This window comes from Clarias gariepinus, chromosome 3 (assembly GCF_024256425.1).
Source record: "Clarias gariepinus isolate MV-2021 ecotype Netherlands chromosome 3, CGAR_prim_01v2, whole genome shotgun sequence".
In the NCBI taxonomy this organism is placed as follows: domain Eukaryota; kingdom Metazoa; phylum Chordata; class Actinopteri; order Siluriformes; family Clariidae; genus Clarias; species Clarias gariepinus.
The window spans coordinates 46,505,568-46,520,966 of NC_071102.1; the positions used below are offsets into that span (position 1 = coordinate 46,505,568).

Genomic DNA, 15,399 nt, shown 5'->3' on the forward strand with positions numbered 1-15,399 from the left:
ATTAACGTATAGGGAAACAAAGACAAAGTGTTATCCCCTTGTAAAGTCTTCTTAGTACAATTAATTGATGTAGGCAATGTGCATTTTTTGATCCTTGGCAAATAGCAGGCCTGGATGTTTGGTCACCTCAAACCAGAACTTTGTAACCATTACACTCACACTTTATTTTATGATAATAAAATTTAGATCAATGGTGTTAAATCTGATCTTAAAATGGAGAGTTAAACTGCAGTTGAATTCCAGCCAAGCAACTCCACCTGACTCTACTTACTTAATTAAATTGTGTAGACTTCCAAAAGATTTTTATGTGCAAGTCCTGTTTCTCAGGAATAACAAGCTAGGTTTGTGAAAATTGTGGGGGGAAATATCTAACGAAATTCACAATTAAAATGATGAAAGGACGTACAATAAAAAGCACAACTGCACTTATGTGGGCTAAAACCAATCCCTGTCCTGCTGGGATATTTGTCCCCAAAAACACACAGCAGGAATTCCACCCTGCTTCCACAATCTTCACTTAAACAGTACTGTTAGTCCTTTAACTATACAAGTCACTCCCTTAATTAAGGCTAATTCATATATCAGTCACCAAAACACTAAGAGTTACAGTCCATCCATTAGTGCAGAATATCCAAACAATGCCCTGTCTTCTGCGCTGCGTTTGTACGGTATTAAAGTTTTAGAGTTCAGAGGATCCTCCCTAGTTCCACACATTAGACAGACGACACTAATACCTAGCGATAATCCCCAAAAAGCCACACCAAGTTGTTTCTGTACATGTCCATGTGTATAAAAAGTCTGGTATGACAGTAAGTAGTCACCGAGCTACGGTGAAGGAGCTTACTGATCATCTTCACACACTGAAGCATCATGGAGTCCAGAGCCTCTCTCTCCATTCTAGCCCTGCTGCTTGGCTTCTCGCAAGCTTTCTATCTTAACCAATCTCAGGATGTGGACATCACAACAAGGATTCTCACCACCAACAAAGGTCTGATAACTTTCCACTTACAGTATGTTTGCCTGTCTCACTCTACAGTATGCTAATGATTTTGTAATAATTTCATTGTAAATCCACTTTGTGTCCTTGCACCAGACACAGAAAGTCTGGTGATGAGGGTTTTATTTGACACCAGAAGATTTACCTCAAAAAGCTAAGGCATTACAAGTACCACCAACGACTGCTTTTGGAAAAAGTCCCCAAATGGCTTAGTGGAGGTGCCTTTTACAGTGAGCAGTGATTTCTGTAAGTGAAAGACTTCCTTGTTCACACTTTCCAGTTATGACACATTTCTGTTTATTCCTTAACAATGTGCTGACTGTTTTCTTTATAGCTTCCTCTGACTTGACTATAATTACCAGCGCCATGGCTACCTTCCACAGTAAAACCTGCATTAAATTCATTCCTCGGACAAATGAAACCGACTATATTAGCATCCAGAACCTAAATGGGTGAGCATCAGTCAAACATTTTCTATAACCTGTAAATACAGTTTCATATTTTGAATTCGCTTTTTATGTCCACATGTTGGCTTCAGTGACGTCCTCAATCTTGTCTCTTTTCCCCCAGATGCTACTCTAGTGTGGGCAAAACAGGCGGTGCTCAGGTGGTCTCTCTCAGCAGGTTCGGTTGTGTTTACTATGGCATCGTCGAGCACGAGCTGAACCATGCGCTCGGTTTCTATCATGAGCATACTAGGAGTGACCGTGACAGTTATGTCCAAATCAACTGGGCAAACATCCAGTCATCAATGAAGTCTAACTTTGACCTGCAGAACACCAACAACCTCAACACGGCGTATGACTACTCCTCCATCATGCACTATGCAAAAACAGCTTTCTCTGCCAATGGTCTGGATACCATCATTCCTATTCCTAATAAAGCAGTGAATATTGGACAGAGACAGGAACTGTCCACCATCGACATGCTGAGAATTAACAAGCTCTACAACTGCTAAACTTGTTCAGACCTTTTGAAATAATATCATTAAATATCATCTCTGTAAGATAACATATCTGTTAATGATAGAGGATGCAGTGATGACTTCACTTGCTGGAATCATACAATAAAATGGTTACAAGCATGTTGTTCTTATTATGTGCTTTAAACATGTATTTATCCTTAACAACACAAAACATTTCTGTTGTCCTACAACCATAAATCAAAACATTGACATCACACATTTAACATGATTTTATTGAATACTAAAAGTACAATCAAAAACTACTTTAATAAATTACTGGACAGCATTAAATAATGAAATCTAATCATGAGTGAATCATCTATCAATTAAATCTTAAGGGCTGCGTTAATCAAAGAAAATTAAAGAATTTAACTACTGTATAGACTACTGAAGAATGACATGACTGGCATAGAATTATAATATTCTGCGGGATTCTCGGAGTAAAAAAAAATCTATACAGTAGAACCTTGGATTACGAGCATAATTCATTTCAGAAGTGCGCTCGTATATGAAAACAATTGTAATTCAAACTAAATTTCACCCCCAAAAAAACCCTAATTATTCTTTCCACAACCCAAAAAAAAAAATAATATATATATATATATATATATATATATATATAAATAATTAATACAAAATATAAAGTAAAAAATAAACAAAATAACATGCAACATTAACCTTTGAAAAAAAAACTCTGTTATGTGTTTCTTTTAGTGTTTGTGTGTGCATGCACTGTGTGTGTGTTTGCGCACACGCTGTATATGTGTATGTGCGTGAAGATAAGACGAGAGGAGGAATGACTTCCTCTCCCCTCTCATCTCACAGAGTAGCCCTACTGTGCGGGATGACTTTCACACATACACATATACTAACGGAAACACTGTTTTATCGGGAAAATAAACAAGAAATCTCTGACATTTACCTTTTTCAGCACTCTGGGCTGGAACTGTGTTTTTTGAGTGGCCATCCCTTTATGTTTACAGACATTCTTACTGGTTACTTTTTATATCAATCCATTCTTAGTATAGCACAATGCACACTGCTCTGTATGGAAACTGAATTGGGTCACACAACCTAAGACTTAAATTTCAGAATAGGTACGCTGTGTGCATATTCTTGCAAAGTCCTTATTTGAGAATTGTTGGGTATTTTTGCCAATCCTAATCCTGTTTAAAAACACTAATCACTTTCAAATGATATTGGGTGCTAATAAAAGAAAACAAAAGAATTAAAAAAGACAGCCCAATTTAGAATTTGGAGTTTGGAGGGGTAAATGAAAAACTTCACAAATCAAAGAACTTTTTGGTAAATCCATATCTGGGGCTGCATCTGTTTGTGGTCCTTTCCTAGTGATGGGTTTACTTACCAACCACACAGGTAGCACAATCTGTCACTTTGAATGATTAATTTTATGACACAAAAGTTCTGGAGCAGACAGCTGGAGACTAATAGTTTGTTAGATGAAAAAAAGACAATGACAGTAAAGTGAAGGGTAAATTTAGCTTTCTCTGATTCTCTGTAACCTGTCTCTGAACTTTGGTGAATCAAGAGAGATGGTTGATGACTTCAGGAGGACATGAAGCGAATACTTTCCAAAGAACATAACGACTCCTCTGTGGAGATCGTCAACAATCCTGGGTGTTCACCTGGAGGGGAACTTTACCTGGTCTCTCAAGGTCCTTACTCAAGAAAGCCCACCAACATCTTTTCTCCCTAAGACGGCTGAGGAGCTGCCACCACAGATCCTTACCACTTTCTGTAAAGGGAGTATTGAGAGCATCCTGAGCGGCAGCGTCACTATCTGATTTGGTAATTGTGCCACCTCGGACCGCAAGACCCTACAGTGGATAGAGAGGACAACCAAGAAGATCATCGGGGTCTCTCTTCCGTCTATCAAAGAAATCTACACAACATGCTGCATCTGCAAAGCCAACAGCATTGTGGCTGATTGGACACACTACTGCCATCTGGAAAAAGGTACTGAAGCATTCGGGCACACACATCCAGACTGTGTAACAGCACCTTTACACAAGTCATCCGTCTCCTCAGGAAAAAGGGACTGGACTGCCAAGCACACACACACAATAACTCAGATGAACTCAACTACCTCAAAACATTGGGACTGAACTGATGAACACACACTTACAAACACTGATCAACAACCAGCTAACAAATGTTCATATCAAACATAGAAATGGCATACATGAACTGTATCAGTCAGGATTTAGGCCTCATCACAGTACAGAGACAGCACTCGTTAAAGTAGTAAATGACATCCTATTGGCCTCTGATCAGGGTTGTGTAACTATGCTTGTATTACTCGACCTCAGTGCAGCTTTTGACACCGTTGATCACGGTATTCTTCTTCACAGATTAGAAAATGTAGTAGGAATTAAGGGTACAGCCCTCTCCTGGCTCAGATCCTATCTGACCCATCGTTATCTGTATGTAGACTTAAATGGTGATTATTCTGCATGTTCTCTAGTGCAGTTTGGCGTTCCGCAGGGTTCAGTTTTAGGTCCACTGCTTTTTTCCCTTTACATGCTTCCTCTGGGCAACATAATCCGTAAGCATGGTATTAGTTTTCATTGTTATGCTGACGATACACGGTTATATGTCTCAGCAAAACCTGATGAGAAAAAACAGCTTACTAAAATTGAGCAATGTGTGCAGGACATAAGAAATTGGATGCTAATTAACTTCCATCTGCTAAATCCGAATAAGACAGAAGTTCTAGTCATAGGACCGCATACAGCTAGGAGTAAAATTTTAGATCACACCGTAACTTTAGATGGCCTTTCTGTTCCATCAAATGCAACAGTGAAAGACCTTGGTGTGATTATTGATTCCAGCCTTTCATTTGAAGCTCATGTTGATAATATTACCAGAATAGCATTCTTTCACCTCAGAAATATTGCCAGGATAAGAAATTTATTGTCGCTAAACGATGCAGTAAAACTAGTTCATGCTTTTATCACTTTTAGGTTGGACTATTGTAATGCCTTACTGTCTGGTTGTTCAGCTAGATGCATAAATAAGCTTCAGCTAGTCCAGAATGCAGCAGCGAGAGTCCTTACTAGAACCAGAAGATATGAGCACATCACCCCTATCTTATCTTCACTGCATTGGCTCCCTGTGAAATTTCACATTGATTTTAAAATACTACTCTTGACATATAAAGCATTAAATGGTCTCGCGCCGCAGTACCTGAGCGAACTGCTAGTGTCTTACGAACCGCCACGCCTATTTCGATCAAAGGATGCAGGCTGCTTGTCAGTACCGCGTATTATGAAAAATACCACTGGGGGCAGAGCTTTTTCTTACAAAGCCCCAAAATTATGGAATAGTCTTCCAAATAGTATTCGGGACTCAGACACAGTCTCAGTGTTTAAGTCCAGGCTAAAAACCTATTCATTTAGCCAAGCATTTTTATAAATAGATTTGCCATAGGTAAAGGAGCAGATCTGGGGGACTCATGGACATAGAGTATTATGGTGAACTGGTATGTTTGGATGCTGTCTTCCTCATTCTCATTTTTCACTCAGGTTTGCTGACGGTGAGGTGATTGTTTGCTTTACATCTCGGGAAGCCCTCATGTTTGTGTTTTCTTCTGGCTCTCCCTTTTAGTTATGCTGTCATAGTTAGTCCTGCTGGAGTTTCTGCTTGCACTCTACAGTTAATATACATTCACATTATACATTGTGTGACCATACCTAACTGCCATCTCTCCTCTTCTTCTCTCCCCCCCCCTCTTTCTCTTTCCTCTCTCCTCCTGTCTCCCCCTTTCACTCTTTCTCTCTCTCTCTGTCGAGCTACACATGTCGTTCCTGAGCTGCCAGAGATCCAGACTCCCTCTGCCCTCCGGACCTGTCTGACCCATCCTGGTGCCCCGCTTCTGGCTGAAGATCTCGTCACATGGATGCCCCGTTTGTCTCTCTGGGATGCGTCTGGTGTCTGGGGATGGTTCTTTCTACCTAGAAAATGGTTCTGGCCTTGACTGGTGTTGGCAACTGTTTCTCTGGGGACTTGACAGTTCGATAGTTCAGGACTGGAACTTCTTACAAGTCTACCTGGGTCTTCAATACCTACCTGGACTCCATATTAACATCAATTAACATCAGCTATTATAGCTGAACTGCCTCCCACCCTACACACTGTATAAATGCAGATTATTTACTGCTTTCTGTTTCACCCAAATGAGGATGGGTTCCCTTTTGAGTCTGGTTTCTCTCAAGGTTTTTTCCTATTACCATCTCAGGGAGTTTTTCCTTGCCACTGTCGCCCTCGGCTTGCTCACCAGGGACAAACTGACCATTTTGATTCATACAAATTCACATTTCATACTAACTTAAATAATTCTTTTGACTGTGTAAAGCTGCTTTGCGGCAATGAAAATTGCTAAAAGCGCTATAGAAATAAAATTGAATTGAATTGAATTGAATCAACCTGTAAATGCTCTTTTGCACAATATTTATAACTTGTTATTTGCACAAAACTCTTTTCTATCTTTGGTGCTACGTACAAGGAATGTAACTGTTTCTTCTCCCACTTCCTCAACTCATTACCACATAACCACGAAGTATTGATATGTTATGTTGTTGTGTTGTCACTTTGTCGCTCTTAATAGCACAGTTGCACATGCACTTTATGCTGTCTCTTTTTTATAGAACTTAGATAGTTATCTGTTAATTTAAAAATGGCAATCTCTTTTGTCTCAACTAGTCAGCTAATTAGGTTTCTTAGTTAACTAGTTGGTTTTGTTAACTTGTGTTGTTAATTTATGTTGTATGTAGCACCTTGGTCCTGGAGGAACATTGTTTTGTTTAACTGTGTACTGAACTGTTTATGGTTAAAATGACAATAACAGCCTACTTGACTTGACTTGACTTGACTTGGAACCAGCAGATGGTTTTCAATTTATATGGCAAAACTGGTCTGAAATGAAGGACATGCTGATAAAGAGATCATAAAATGAAATTAACGTATAGGGAAACAAAGACAAAGTGTTATCCCCTTGTAAAGTCTTCTTAGTACAATTAATTGATGTAGGCAATGTGCATTTTTTGATCCTTGGCAAATAGCAGGCCTGGATGTTTGGTCACCTCAAACCAGAACTTTGTAACAATCACACTCACACTTTATTTTATGATAATAAAATTTAGATCAATGGTGTTAAATCTGATCTTAAAATGGAGAGTTAAACTGCAGTTGAATTCCAGCCAAGCAGCAACTCCACCTGACTCTACTTACTTAATTAAATTGTGTAGACTTCCAAAAGATTTTTATGTGCAAGTCCTGTTTCTCAGGAATAACAAGCTAGGTTTGTAAAAATTGTGGGGGGAAAAATCTAACGAAATTCACAATTAAAATGATGAAAGGACGTACAATAAAAGGCACAACTGCACTTATGTGGGCTAAAACCAATCCCTGTCCTGCTGGGATATTTGTCCCCAAAAACACACAGCAGGAATTCCACCCTGCTTCCACAATCTTCACTTAAACAGTACTGTAAGTCCTTTAACTACACAAGTCACTCCCTTAATTAAGGCTAATTCATATATCAGTCACCAAAACACTAAGAGTTACAGTCCATCCATTAGTGCAGAATATCCAAACAATGCCCTGTCTTCTGCGCTGCGTTTGTACAGTATTAAAGTTTTAGAGTTCAGAGGATCCTCCCTAGTTCCACACATTAGACGGACGACACTAATACCTAGCGATAATCCCCAAAAAGCCACACCAAGTTGTTTCTGTACATGTCCATGTGTATAAAAAGTCTGGTATGACAGTAAGTAGTCACCGAGCTACGGTGAAGGAGCTTACTGATCATCTTCACACACTGAAGCATCATGGAGTCCAGAGCGTCTCTCTCTATTCTAGCCCTGCTGCTTGGCTTCTCGCAAGCTTTCTATCTTAACCAATCTCAGGATGTGGACATCACAACAAGGATTCTCACCACCAACAAAGGTCTGATAACTTTCCACTTACAATATGTTTGCCTGTCTCACTCTACAGTATGCTAATGATTTTGTAATAATTTCATTGTAAATCCACTTTGTGTCCTTGCACCAGACACAGAAAGTCTGGTGATCAGGGTTTTATTTGACACCAGAAGATTTACCTCAAAAAGCTAAGGCATTACAAGTAACACTGCTTAGTGATTTTGCTGTCTTTATTTCTTTTTGTTTCTCTGTCTAAAGGATCCAATGAAGTGTTATTGGAAGGAGACATCCTCTTGCCAAGAGGCAGGAACGCTCTTGTCTGCACCACCAACGACTGCTTTTGGAAAAAGTCCCCAAATGGCTTAGTGGAGGTGCCTTTTACAGTGAGCAGTGATTTCTGTAAGTGAAAGACTTCCTTGTTCACACTTTCCAGTTATGACACATTTCTGTTTATTCCTTAACAATGTGCTGACTGTTTTCTTTATAGCTTCCTCTGACTTGACTATAATTACCAGCGCCATGGCTACCTTCCACAGTAAAACCTGCATTAAATTCATTCCCAGGACAAATGAAACCGACTATATTAGCATCCAGAACCTAAATGGGTGAGCATCAGTCAAACATTTTCTATAACCTGTAAATACAGTTTCATATTTTGAATTCGCTTTTAATGTCCACATGTTGGCTTCAGTGACGTCCTCAATCTTGTCTCTTTTCCCCCAGATGCTACTCTAGTGTGGGCAAAACAGGCGGTGCTCAGGTGGTCTCTCTCAGCAGGTTCGGTTGTGTTTACTATGGCATCGTCGAGCACGAGCTGAACCATGCGCTCGGTTTCTATCATGAGCATACTAGGAGTGACCGTGACAGTTATGTCCAAATCAACTGGGCAAACATCCAGTCATCAATGAAGTCTAACTTTGACCTGCAGAACACCAACAACCTCAACACGGCGTATGACTACTCCTCCATCATGCACTACGCAAAAACAGCTTTCTCTGCCAATGGTCTGGATACCATCACTCCTATTCCTAATAAAGCAGTGAATATTGGACAGAGACAGGAACTGTCCACCATCGACATCCTGAGAATTAACAAGCTCTACAACTGCTAAACTTGTTCAGAACTTTCGGCTTGAAACATCATCTCTGTAAGATAACATATCTGTTAATGATAGAGGATGCAGGGATGACTTCACTTGCTGGAATCATACAATAAAATGGTTACAAGCATGTTGTTCTTATTATGTGCTTTAAAATGTATTTATCCTTAACAACACAAAACATTGCTGTTGTCCTACAATCATAAATCTGAATAAATCTAAAGATGCGACATAATTAGTGCTCAAACATTTACATCACACATTTAACATGATTTTATTGAATACTAAAAGTACAATCAAAAACCAATTTCATAAATGAGCTCGACAGCATTAAATAATGAAATCTAATCATGAGTGAATCATCTATCAATTAAATCTTAAGGGCTGCGTTAATCAAAGAAAATTAAAGAATTTAACTACTGTATAGACTACATGACTGGCATAGAATTATAATATTCTGGGGGGTTCTCGGAGTAAAAAAAAATCTCTTTATTTGTCCATATACAGTAGAACCTTGAATTACGAGCATAATTCTTTCCAGAAGTGGGCTTGTAATCAAAACAATTGTAAATCAAAATTTATTTTACCCCTAAGAAATAATTAAAACTCAAATTCGTTCCACAACCCCAAAAATAAATATATAAAAATAATTAATACAAAATATGAAGTAACAATAAAACAAATTAACATGCAACATTAACCTATAAAAAAATAAAACCTGTTAAGTGTTTCCGTTAGTTTTTATGCTGTGTGTGTGTTTGTTTGCGCATGCGCTGTATCAGTGGCGGCTGGTGAAAATTTTTCTTGGTGGGGCTGATGTGACAAAATATTTCTTTGTTTAGTCCAATATAAGAATTAAAATCAACAATCAGACGATAATTACAATTAACAGTAATGATTTAATCTCCTCCACAAAATCACCATTTTCACAGATAAAGTAAATGAACAAATTTCTATTGTATAATACGCCATGCATGCTTAAGAGAGTATCAAATACAATAATCAACATCAAAGGGTATGATCAGCTGGATCACCTTTCGAGCAAAGTTGCATCTCAAAGTGGTTCACACAAAGAAAAACAGTTTTAAAAATGCAATTTAACACAACAGTCTAAAACGGGTATATTAATAAGGATCTCACCGAATTTGGTGGAAACTGCTCTTCGCTCGTTAAGTTCGCCATCAGTACTCTGATTGACCGCGCCTCAATAGAAAAAAAACTTAAATCTCGCGGTATTTTCTGCTGCTTGGGGCAAAATTTTCAGCGCCCCAAGACCATAAAATTCTGAGAAACTGATTGGCCGCATATTTATTAATTTACCCTAGCAACAGTACATGACGGGCTATTTGGCTGCACTCAGGGGCGCTTTTTCTCAGCGCCCCATGACAGAAACGATACAAGTCTGTCTGTGGAAATGCACTGGTGAATGAATGTCACTAGGTGGGAAATGTTGTATATGTTATTCATATCGCATGTAGGCACATACTGGTGGGTAAACCGAATTTAAAAACTTAATTTGTAAAAATATATTTTACATTTTTAGCCCCTCTTATCAGGGAGGGCGGTGCCCCAGCGCCCCCTATGGGCCGGCCGCCACTGCGCTGTATATGTGTATGTGCTGAAGATAAGACGAGAGGAGGAATGACTCCCTCCCCCCTCTCATCTTACAGAGTAGCCCTACTGTGCGGGATGACTTTCGAACATACACATATACTATAGGAAACACTGTTTTATCGGGAAAATAAACAAGAAATCTCTGACATTGACCTTTTTCAGCACTCTGGGCTGGAACTGTGTTTTTTGAGTGGCCATCCCTTTATGTTCACAGACATTCTTACTGGTTACTTTTTATATCAATCCATTCTTAGTATAGCACAATGCACACTGCTCTGTATGGAAACTGAATTGGGTCACACAACCTAAGACTCAAAGTCCTTATTTGAGAATTGTTGGGTATTTTTGCCAATCCTAATCCTGTTTAAAAACACTAATCACTTTCAAATGATATTGGGTGCTAATAAAAGGAAACAAAAGAATTAAAAAAAGACAGCCCATATTAGAATTTGGAGTTTGGAGGGGTAAATGAAAAACTTCACAAATCAAAGAACTTTTTGGTAAATCCATATCTGGGGCTGCATCTGTTTGTGGTCCTTTCCTAGTGATGGGTTTACTTACCAACCACACAGGTAGCACAATCTGTCACTTTGAATGATTAATTTTATGACACAAAAGTTCTGGAGCAGACAGCTGGAGACTAATAGTTTGTTAGATGAAAAAAAGACAATGACAGTAAAGTGAAGGGTAAATTTAGCTTTCTCTGATTCTCTGTAACCTGTCTCTGAACTTTGGTGAATCAAGAGAGATGGTTGATGACTTCAGGAGGACATGAAGCGAATACTTTCCAAAGAACATAACGACTCCTCCGTGAAGATCGTCAACAATCCTGGGTGTTCACCTGGAGGGGAACTTTACCTGGTCTCTCAAGGTCCTTACTCAAGAAAGCCCACCAACATCTTTTCTCCCTAAGAAAGCTAAGGAGCTGCCACCACAGATCCTTACCACATTCTGTAAAGGGAGTATTGAGAGCATCCTGAGCGGCAGCGTCACTGTCTGGTTTGGTAATTGTGCCATCTCGGACCGCAAGACCCTACAGTGGATAGAGAGGACAGCCAAGAAGATCATCGGGGTCTCTCTTCCGTCTATCAAAGAAATCTACACAACATGCTGCATCTGCAAAGCCAACAGCATTGTGGCTGATTGGACACACTACTGCCATCTGGAAAAAGGTACTGAAGCATTTGGGCACACACATCCAGACTGTGTAACAGCACCTTTACACAAGTCATCCGTCTCCTCAGGAAAAAGGGACTGGACTGATAAGCACACACACACACACACACACACACACAATCACTCAGATGAACTCAACTACCTCAAAACATTGGAACTGAACTGATGAACACAAACGTACAAACACTGATCAACAACCAGCTAACAGATGTTTATATCAACCTGTAAACGCTCTTTTGTACAATATTTATAACTTGTTATTTGCACAAAACTCTTTTCTATCTTTGGTGCTACGTACAAGGAATGTAACTGTTTCTCCTCCCACTTCCTCAACTCATTACCACATAACCACGAAGTATTGATATGTTATGTTGTTGTGTTGTCACTTTGTCGCTCTTAATGGCACAGTTGCACATGCACTTTATGCTGTCTCTTTTTTTTATAGAACTTAGATAGTTATCTGTTAATTTAAAAATGGCAATCTCTTTTGTCTCAACTAGTCAGCTAATTAGGTTTCTTAGTTAACTAGTTGGTTTTGTTAACTTGTGTTGTTAATTTATGTTGTATGTAGCACCTTGGTCCTGGAGGAACATTGTTTTGTTTAACTGTGTACTGAACTGTTTATGGTTAAAATGACAATAACAGCCTACTTGACTTGACTTGACTTGACTTGACTTGGAACCAGCAGATGGTTTTTAATTTTTATGGCAAAACTGGTCTGAAATGAAGGTCATGCTGATAAAGAGATCATAAAATGAAATTAACGTATAGGGAAACAAAGACAAAGTGTTATCCCCTTGTAAAGTCTTCTTAGTACAATTAATTGATGTAGGCAATGTGCATTTTTTGATGCTTGGCAAATAGCAGGCCTGGATGTTTGGTCACCTCAAACCAGAACTTTATAACAATCACACTTACACTTTATTTTATGATAATAAAATTTAGATTAATAGTGTTAAATCTGATCTTAAAATGGAGAGTTAAGCTGCAGTTGAATTCCAGCCAAGCAGCAACCCCACCTGACTCTACTTACTTAATTAAATTGTGTAGACTTCCAAAAGATTTTTATGTGCAAGTCTTGTTTCTCAGGAATAACAAGCTAGGTTTGTGAAAATTGTGGGGGGAAAAATCAACCGAAATTCACAATTAAAATGATGAAAGGACGTACAATAAAAGGCACAACTGCACTAATGTGGGCTAAAACCAATCCCTGTCCTGCTGGGATATTTTTCCCCAAAAAACACACAGCAGAAATTCCACCCTGCTTCCACAATCATCACTTGAACAGTACTGTAAGTCCTTTAACTACACAAGTCACTCCCTTAATTAAGGCTAATTCATATATCAGTCACCAAAACACTAAGAGTTACAGTCCATCCATTAGTGCAGAATATCCAAACAATGCCCTGTCTTCTGCGCTGCGTTTGTACGGTATTAAGGTTTTAGAGTTCAGAGGATCCTCCCTATAGTTCCACACGTAAGACAGACGAGACTAACAGCTAGCGATAATCCCCAAAAAGCCACACCAAGTTGTTTCTGTACATGTCCATGTGTATAAATGGTCTGGTATGACAGTATGTAGTCACTGAGCTACGGTGAAGGAGCTTACTGATCATCTTCACACACTGAAGCATCATGGAGTCCAGAGCGTCTCTCTCCATTCTAGCCCTGCTGCTTGGCTTCTCGCAAGCTTTCTATCTTAACCAATCAGGATGTGGACATCACAACAAGGATTCTCACCACCAACAAAGGTCTGATAACTTTCCACTTACAATATGTTTGCCTGTCTCACTCTACAGTATGCTAATGATTTTGTAATAATTTCATTGTAAATCCACTTTGTGTCCTTGCACCAGACACAGAAAGTCTGGTGATCAGGGTTTTATTTGACACCAGAAGATTTACCTCAAAAAGCTAAGGCATTACAAGTAACACTGCTTAGTGATTTTGCTGTCTTCATTTCTTTTTGTTTTTCTGTCTAAAGGATTCAATGAAGTGTTATTGGAAGGAGACATCCTCTTGCCAAGAGGCAGGAACGCTCTTGTCTGCACCACCTACGACTGCTTTTGGAAAAAGTCCCCAAATGGCTTAGTGGAGGTGCCTTTTACAGTGAGCAGTGATTTCTGTAAGTGAAAGACTTCCTTGTTCACACTTTCCAGTTATGACATATTTCTGTTTATTCCTTAACTATGTGCTGACTGTTTTCTTTATAGCTTCCTCTGACTTGACTATAATTACCAGCGCCATGGCTACCTTCCACAGTAAAACCTGCATTAAATTCATTCCCAGGACAAATGAAACCGACTATATCAGCATCCAGAACCTAAATGGGTGAGGATCTGTTAAACATTTTCTATAACCTGTAAATACAGTTTCATATTTTGAATTCGCTTTTAATGTCCACATGTTGGCTTCAGTGACGTCCTCAATCTTGTCTCTTTTCCCACAGATGCTACTCTAGTGTGGGCAAAACAGGCGGTGCTCAGGTGGTCTCTCTCAGCAGGTTCGGTTGTGTTTACTATGGCATCGTCGAGCACGAGCTGAACCATGCGCTCGGTTTCTATCATGAGCATACTAGGAGTGACCGTGACAGTTATGTCCAAATCAACTGGGCAAACATCCAGTCATCAATGAAGTCTAACTTTGACCTGCAGAACACCAACAACCTCAACACGGCGTATGACTACTCCTCCATCATGCACTACGCAAAAACAGCTTTCTCTGCCAATGGTCTGGATACCATCACTCCTATTCCTAATAAAGCAGTGAATATTGGACAGAGACAGGAACTGTCCACCATCGACATCCTGAGAATTAACAAGCTCTACAACTGCTAAACTTGTTCAGAACTTTCAGCTTGAAATATCATCTCTGTAGGATAACATATCTGTTAATGATAGAGGATGCAGTGATGACTTCACTTGCTGGAATCATACAATAAAATGGTTACAAGCATGTTGTTCTTATTATGTGCTTTAAAATGTATTTATCCTTAACAACACAAAACATTGCTGTTGTCCTACAATTATAAATCTGATTATATCTAAAGATGCAACATAATTAGTGCTCAAACATTCACATCACACATTTAACATAATTTTATTGAATACTAAAATTACAACCAAAAACTAGTTTTATAAATTACTGGACAGCATTAATTGATTAAATCTAATCATGAGTGAATCATCTATCAATTAAATCTTGAGGGCTGCGTTAATCAAAGAAAATTAAAGAATTTAACTACTGTATAGACTACATGACTGGCATAGAATTATAATATTTTGGGGGTTCTCAGAGTAAAAATATTCTCTTTATTTGTCCATATACAGTAGAACCTTGAATTACGAGCATAATTCTTTCCAGAAGTGGGCTTGTTAATCAAAACAATTGTAAATCAAAATTAATTCTACCCCTAAGAAATAATTAAAACTCAAATTCGTTCCACAACCCAAAAAATAAATATATAAAAATAATTAATATAAAATATAAAGTAACAATAAATTTTTTTTTACATGCAACATTAACCTATAAAAAATAAAACCTGTTAAGTGTTTCCGTTAGTTTTTATGCTGTGTGTGTGTGTTTGTTTGTGCCCGCACTGTATCTG

At 38.7% G+C, this 15,399-nt stretch overlaps 1 protein-coding gene and 2 pseudogenes across 1 annotated transcript; all 3 read left to right on the plus strand.

Moving 5' to 3' along the window:
- Window positions 1–838: 838 nt before the first annotated feature.
- On the plus strand, window positions 839–1,955 carry LOC128518872 (hatching enzyme 1.2-like; annotated as a pseudogene).
- Window positions 1,956–7,778: 5,823 nt separating this feature from the next.
- Window positions 7,779–9,028, plus strand: LOC128518800 (hatching enzyme 1.2-like). The gene is made up of 4 exons (XM_053492085.1): window positions 7,779–7,928; window positions 8,162–8,302; window positions 8,391–8,508; window positions 8,627–9,028. The coding sequence occupies exons 1-4, from the start codon at window positions 7,811–7,813 to the stop codon at window positions 9,012–9,014; spliced, it is 765 nt and encodes a 254-aa protein (XP_053348060.1). The 5' UTR covers window positions 7,779–7,810; the 3' UTR covers window positions 9,015–9,028.
- Window positions 9,029–13,427: 4,399 nt separating this feature from the next.
- LOC128518801 (hatching enzyme 1.2-like) lies at window positions 13,428–14,633 on the plus strand (annotated as a pseudogene).
- The last annotated feature ends 766 nt before the right edge of the window (window positions 14,634–15,399 follow it).